Raw genomic sequence first — 7527 nt, 5'->3', positions numbered from 1 at the left:
TTACTTACATTTTTAAATCCAGAGGTTAAAATTCATTTGCTGATTCTAAATAAGACTTTGACTAGATATTTCCAACTGGAAAATTCATTTCTTCAAATGCTAGAAGACTTATTTCTCCATTAGACACTGAACAATAAATAGGAACCTTGAGATATTTTCACCTTTTACACATGGCAGAATATTCAAGATTCAAATATAACAATAATAAAGCTGGTTTTTAATTACATTTCCAGTCTATTCATGGAGTATTATATCTTTGAGCCTACTAAATTTCTGATGATCTATTTTTGAAAAATGATTAAATAGACAGTATCAAAAGCATAGTCATGTTTGTTCAAGTTCATGTTAATAATAACCAGTTTTGAATTCATGTAAGTATCTGGAATTGGCCAGCATAAACCAAGATGATGGCGATGGACCTTGATTAAACAGCCATCATTGCAATGCCATACTATTCCTTCAATTTTACCCTCTCTGCAACCTTCAAACCAGGACAACAGATCACTGTGCTTCAAGGGAGGTAGATTTCTTATTTGAAATGCTCCATGTGGTATAAGAAGTTGTAACAGATGCTTCTTGCTTCCTAACCCATATGGGTTTCCATTAATATTTGCTCCTATTAGCTCCAGCGTCTGTTCTAAGAGGTCTGATAGTGGCACTGCAGTAATTTCCAAAAGACCAGAATCATCAGGATGAAGCTTCAGTACCAGGGCTATTTCAAATTCATAATTAACTACAGAGGAATGCCAGCAATACTGCTTGTTGTTTTTCTCCACTGGTACCCACCCAGGAATGTGTCCATTTTCATCAGGCATCAATTTCCATTTAATTGTTCAATTTCCTTCGCTGGTATCCAGCACTCTGGAACAGGTTTGAAGTCCTCCTCAACATTCCAAAAAAATTCTTTTGAGGGAGGAACCAAGATGGCTGCGTAAGGTATAAACCTGTGTGTGCTGCCTCCCACAACAACACTGAAATTACAACTATAAGACAAAACAGCTATCAACCAGAACCACGGGAAAGCTGGCCAACTGGAAGTTCTACAACTAGAAGGAAAGAAAGAAGCGCATTGAGACTGAGTAGGAGGTGCAAAGGCGCCAAGAACAGAGGTACGAAGGCGCGCACGAGGCGGGCTGCACCTGGATGCGCAGTTTTTTTCAATCGGAAGGGGAGACAAGCTCTCGAATGCACTGAGCTCTTTTAAGGCGAGATTCTGAGGTCCCAGACTCCTATGGGGAGAAACTGGACTGTCTTGCAGCGGGTCGGAAAGCGAGGGTGGCTTTCTCACAGAGCTGCTCGCAGATCATTGTTGCCTTGGGGGTGCGGGACTCAGGACGCAGAGACACGGAGTCGGACTCGCGGAGACGCTAGGAGTTGCTGAGACGCAAACGACAACCATTGCTGTTTGCTCCGCCCTGGTGATTCTCTGAGACCCCGCCCCACTCAATTTACATCCCCGCCCAAGCTGTGCCAGTGGTGCAAGGAACCACCTGCGTTTTTGCAGCCTATCCCAACAAACTGCAGCTGGGTCAGAGAGCTCCAAAACTTCCAAATTCCAAACAAAGAGGAGAAATCTGTTGATATCGCTGTAGATCCTGCTGGGTGGACCCACACAGTGGTTGACTTGGAGATCCAGGAGCCAGGGTACCCCTGGTCAGATACCAGATTTCAACTCCTCACATCCATAAGGGACACATTCAAGAAACAGACTCAGTGAGCACCAAAGCCCCACTGAAGCAAGTCCTGCTCCATAAGGGTGACTCCAGCACAGAAGTTCTTCCACTATAGACACAATGGGTCCTTGCAGTCAGCCAAAAATGTGGAGACAAAGAAACATGTCACAAATGAAAGAAATGGAGGAAAGCAAACTAATGGAGGACATAGAGTTCAAAACCACAGTTATAAGGTTACTCAAGAATCTTCTACAAACCTCCGAGGAATTTAGTGAGACCTTCAAGGATCTTAATGAGAATGCCAAAGAAATGGAAAAGGACCAGTCAGAAATTAAACATATACTGACTGATATTAAAAATAAAATACAGAGATCCAACAGCAGACTAGAGGATCCCAAGAATCAAGTCAAAGATTTGAAATATGAAGAAGCAAAAAACATCCATCCGGAAAAGCAAAACGAAAAAAGAATCCAAAAATATGAAGATAGTGTAAGAAGCCTCTAGGACAACTTCAAACGTAGCAACATCTGAATTATGGGGGTGCCAGAAGAAGAGAGAGAGCAAGAAACTAAAAGCATATTAGAAGAAATCATGACAGAAAACTTCCCCTACCTGATGAAAGAAATAGACTTACAAGTCCAGGAAGCGCAGAGAACACCAACAAAGGGAATCCAAAAAGGACCACACCAAGACATATCATAATTAAAATGCCAAGGGCTAAAGACAAAGAGGGAATCTTAAAAGCAGCAAGAGAAAAACAGTTACCTACAAGGGAGTACCCATACGACTGTCAGCTGATTGATCAACAGAAACCATGCAGGCCAGAAGGGAGTGGCAAGAAATATTCAAAGTGATGAATAGCAAGAACCTACAACCAAGATAACTTTACCCAACAAAGCTATCATTCAGAATTGAAAGTCAGATAAAGAGCTTCACAGACAAGAAAAAGTTTAAGGAGTTCATCGCCACCAAACCAGGAATATATGAAATGCTAAAGGATATTCTTTAAGAAGAGGAACAAGAAGAAAAAGGTAAAGATAAAAATTATGAACAACAAAGTGACAACAAATAAATACCTATCAACAAGTGAACCTAAAAATTAAGTCAGAATAAACTGGTGAATATAATAGAAGCAGGGGCATAGAAAGGGAGTGGATTGACAATTCTTGGGGGGAAGGGGGTGTGTGTGGGGGGCGTGAAGAGATTGGACAAAAATCTTACACCTATGGATGAGGACAATGGCAGGGGGTAAGGGCATGGGGTGGGATGGGAACCAGGTAGAGGGGAGATATGGGGGGAAAAAAGAGGAACATCTGTAATAATCTGAACAATAAAGATTTATTAATTTAAAAAAATCTTTTGAGTTTTGTTTTGAATGTAGAAAATTTTTAAATCTTTTTTCAGCTAGTGTGTTAGGTTTTCTATCTAATCGAGCCCACAGATATGGCTGACCTTTGTAGGTAGTAATGTAACATGTTCCATCCACTTTTTCTGTTGGAATTGCACTGTATATATCTGCATCTAATGCCTGTGACTTACAGTTTCAGTTGCCAAAACTTTAAATGTCTGATGCTCCCTTTTGGTGGAGGGCTCCTCTTTCACCTCGGTCACAAACACGCAGGGCATTTTCCGCTGCACGGAGCCCAGGCGCCTCATGGTGGGCACAACACGCAATGCGAGTGGAAAGCATGCCTCAGCTCAGCGACGGGTTCCTGCAGGGAGAGGAGGCAGCAATCGTGCTCACACGACACACTCCTCATGCCCAGCGGCTGCAGCCTTGACCACCTATACTGAGCGTCCGACTATTACTTTTTAAAAGCTCACCTATAATTTTAGTTTTATTTACTATTCATATATAAAATGTGCCCAGATTTACCATTAAATAAAGCCACACATTTAAAAGTTATTTATATTTTAATAATAAAGTATATAATATAGGAGGAAATGTAAATACATACAAATTAGATTATTTATGTATATTAGTTAAATTGAATAGCATTTAATTGATCAACAGATACCTTACTAAACCTGAAATAATTCTTCTTTGTCTGATAGTCTTGTGTAGAATTATTTCCTAGAAATGGTATTTAAGATATAAGGGAATATACACAATTATATATCCATTCTTGTCGTTCATCCAGAGGCATTACATGTTGACAAACCTGCGTATAAAAATAGAGAGCTTTTACTTTCCTTTTACATATTGATATTTTGCACTAATTTTTCAATAGGACATTTCTAGACTCTATGTAAAAAATATCCCTGTACTTATAAAATTCTATAATATTTATCCTTAGCAGAGACCTGCAGTCTATAATCTGATGTCTAACAGAATAAGACAGACTAAATTCTACTTGGATAGAATTGGTGTTTGTGAAGGTAGATAAAGAAGGATGGTGGAAAGGGGAGTAAATATCCTTTCCTCATTACCTACAACATTTTATAAAATCCTCACTGGGATAACAGAAAAAAATCTCCTTTCTTTATCCTGTTCTAGAATGTTCTAGGATTTCACAGAGAGTATGGAGAAAGAAAGGGTAAGAATAGAAAGCTTTTCCCTGTCTCCCTTCTTTAGACTAGTTTCAGCATCTACTGATCTGTCCCTGCCTTTGAACTCCTGGCTAAATCAGAAACCCAGAGCTCTGCTAACACTGGAACCCACCTGTTCCTGATTTGACTTAGCTGGTTACCTAAAACTCAGAAGCATTTTCTCTTTCAGGTTACCTTGGAAAATCTAAATAATATACATAAAAGTATTGTGGATTATCAAAATTCCTAATACTATTAATACTGCTTTGTATTTGTATATGATGTTCAAAAGTGCTTTCATGTACATCATTTTATCTTTACATTAACTTTGTGAAGTACCTGGAGCTGGTGATATATTAATTTTACACTTAAATAAACTGGAACAGAAAGGGTAAGTGATTAGAACCAAGTCTCCTATCTCCTGGTATAAGATGATACTAATACAAATACCAGACTTAAAATAACTCTCCACTTCATTTTATATATACATTTATTCATAGCATTATAGCAAAAAAAAATTTTCCAATTGACAAAACAGAAAGCTTTAGTTAGAAAACAATGCATTACCATTGTAGATTTGGGTGCCACTTCTACTGCAAATATGTTGAGTCCTCTGTTGTTTATGCAGTTTTTACTTAGTTCATTATTGATGTGAATAATCACTTTATTATCTGACTATAAAAAGATTTGATAAGTTGTTAGTTCTGTCTTTAATAAAGCAGATAAATAAAACGGTAATTATAAGGCATTGTGTAAGTCTTGTGATAGAGGTATTCATAGGGTTCTATAGAAACACGGAAGACATTATAGAAATACAAAAACACTAGCTGAGACTGGGGTATCAAGGAAGACCTTATGGAAGAAATGATACTTGAGGTAATAGATGATGGCCTCTAGGATGGATAGGAAGCAAGAAACAGCAGAATGGAGCTGAGAAGTGAGAGAAATGCAAGTCAAAGTATTCCCCTGCTATAGCACTGCAATCACTCCCTAATGGCTACAGAGGGGTAGTGTAACAGACAACCCAGATTCACTTCTCAGTCCCTCTGCTACTTACCTGTGTGGCCTTTTGCAAATTAACATCCCTGTGCTTCAGTTTCCTTGTGTGTAAAATGGGGATAGTATTTACCCCATTGAGTTGTTGTGAAAAGTAACTGTGTTAATATATGTTAAGTGCCTCATACACTGTGAACTCTAAACTATTATGACTTCATTTTAGTGAAGGAAGTTTAATTTTCCTTGAGGGAAAAGGATGTAGAGGGTTGAGAAATGATAAGTTATAGCAGAGTAGAGGAAGTGGGGTAAGGTAGTGACTCCCTTCTACCCTTATAATCCCAATACAACATAGAGGGCAGAAAGGCAAACATGATGGATTTTCAGAATCACCTTCCAAGGCTTTTTTAAATTTATTATTTTATTTGATTTTATTTTTTTATGTGTAGGGCGTAACGTTACAGGAAGGCCATAGTATTCTGCCACCTGTAAGGAGTAAGCCCAAGTTGCTGTTGGATGTGTTGTACACAGAGAAGCCATTCTTCAGGCGCTCTGCTCTCTCCACACCCATCCTTCCAAGGCTTTATGATCCATTTGAAGATTGAAATTTACTAGCTGGGGACTCTAGCTTATTTAATCAAATCCAAATTCCTTCACCTCTTTTTCAAGGTAACATATAGAGTGGGGCAAAAGTAGGGTTACCATTGTTTGTATAGAAAATAATAAAATAATCTTATCTAATAAAAGAGAAACATGCAAATTGACCATACCGCTGCTATGCCCACAAGCCACACCCACAAGCCAATCAGGAGCGAGTATGAAAATAAACCCAACCAAGATGGTGGCGGCCATGGAGCTGGAGCAAACAGGAGGCTTGGGTTGCCCTGGCAATGGAGGAAGCCAAGCTTCCCACCTGCCCTGGCCGGTGGTGGGCTTCACTTAAGGCTACAAAGTTTCAATTATAGAAAACAAATAAATCCCAGATACCTGTTTCCAGCCGCTGTGGCCTCCAATCAAGGAGGGTCTGGGAGCCTGGGTTGCCTGAGCCGTGGCCAGCCTGCAAACATCCCAGTGGGGACCCCCACCCTGAAGGGGGTTTGGCCAGCCTGAATACAGCCATCAGACCCTCACCCAGGCTGGCCACACCCCCATGGGGTGAGGGTCCCCGCTAAGGGGCTTGGCCAGCCTGCAAATAGTCATGAGACCTTCACCAAGGCTGGCCAGGCACCCCAGCGGGACCTCCCAATCCTGAAGGGGGTGTGGCCAGCCTGAAGACGGCCCTCAGCCCCTCACCCAGGCTTGCCAGGCACCCCAGCGGGGACCCCCACCCTGAAGGGAGTGTGGCTAGCTTGAAAACAGCCCTCAGCCCCTCACCCAGGCTGGCCACGCCCCCCCCAGTGGGGACCTTCACCCCATGGGGGTGTGGCCGGCCTGCAAACCACCACAGGCCCCTTGCCCAGGCCACCCCATGCCCCAAGGGAACCCTCACCCTGATCTGGGACACCCTTCACGGCAAACCAGCCAGCCCCCACCCATGCACCAGGCCTCTATCTATACTAATAAAAGGGTACTATGCTAATTAGACTAGGAGACCTTTCAGGAGACCTTCTGGACATTCTTCTGGACAAAGCCATGGTGGTGGGGCCAAGGTAGAGGTGGTTAGAAGCCAAGAGGGGAGGGCAGTTGTGGGTGATCAGGCTGGTGGGGGGCAGGGCCATTGGGGGTAAGCAGACCAGCAGGGGGGCCAGTTGGGGGCAAGCAGACCATCAGTGGGGGTCAGTTGGAGGCAATCGGGATAGCGTGGAGGGGGAAGTTTGGAGTAAGGAGGCCAGCAGGGGGGCAGTTGAGGGTGAGCAGGCCAGTGGGGAGGGAAGGTGGGGGCGAGCAGGTCAGCAGGGGGGGCAGTTTGGGGTATCAGGCTGGCAGAGGGGGGGGCAGTTGGGGGCAAGCAGGCCGGCAGGCAGAGTGGTTAGGGGCAATCAGGCAGGCAGTCAGGCAGGTGAGTGGTTAGGAGCCAGCAGTCCCGGATTGCGAGAGGGATGTCCGACTGCTGGTGTAGGCCCAATCCCTGTAAACCAGCAGTAGAACATCCTTCGAGGGGTCCCAGATTGGAGAGGGTGCAGGTTGGGCTGAGGAACACCCCCACCCCGTGCACGAATTTCATGCACCAGGCCACTAGTTAATAAATAATAATACAAAAAATAAACTGTGTTTTGCATACTCACAACTGTAACCTACCTTCGTCCTACCCTATATAATCTGGACCCATTCTACCAATGTATTTATCTTCCTAATACTCTTCCAAAGAAAGTTCTCTGTTTCTGCAAAGCAG

The 7527-nt window shown here is 42.8% G+C and overlaps 1 protein-coding gene, 1 non-coding gene and 1 pseudogene across 2 annotated transcripts in view; all 3 read right to left on the bottom strand.

Moving 5' to 3' along the window:
- Nucleotides 1–234: 234 nt before the first annotated feature.
- Nucleotides 235–3331, bottom strand: LOC102431368 (annotated as a pseudogene).
- A 287-nt stretch (nt 3332–3618) lies between these two features.
- Nucleotides 3619–7527, bottom strand: part of EFCAB7 (EF-hand calcium binding domain 7) — a 64211-nt gene continuing 60302 nt past the window's right edge. The window contains 2 exon segments of the mRNA XM_006089772.3: nt 3619–3835; nt 4770–4877. Of these exon segments, the coding sequence (XP_006089834.1) occupies nt 3761–3835; nt 4770–4877 (183 nt within the window). The 3' untranslated portion in view covers nt 3619–3760.
- Nucleotides 5637–5765, bottom strand: LOC111826262. Its single transcript, XR_002829546.1, has one exon. It is a non-coding gene; the product is annotated as a small nucleolar RNA SNORA11 (small nucleolar RNA).

This window comes from Myotis lucifugus, unplaced genomic scaffold (assembly GCF_000147115.1).
Source record: "Myotis lucifugus unplaced genomic scaffold, Myoluc2.0 scaffold_63, whole genome shotgun sequence".
NCBI lineage: Eukaryota > Metazoa > Chordata > Mammalia > Chiroptera > Vespertilionidae > Myotis > Myotis lucifugus.
The sequence above is the reverse complement of the archived record's forward strand: the minus strand, read 5'-3'. Positions and strand labels throughout refer to the sequence as shown.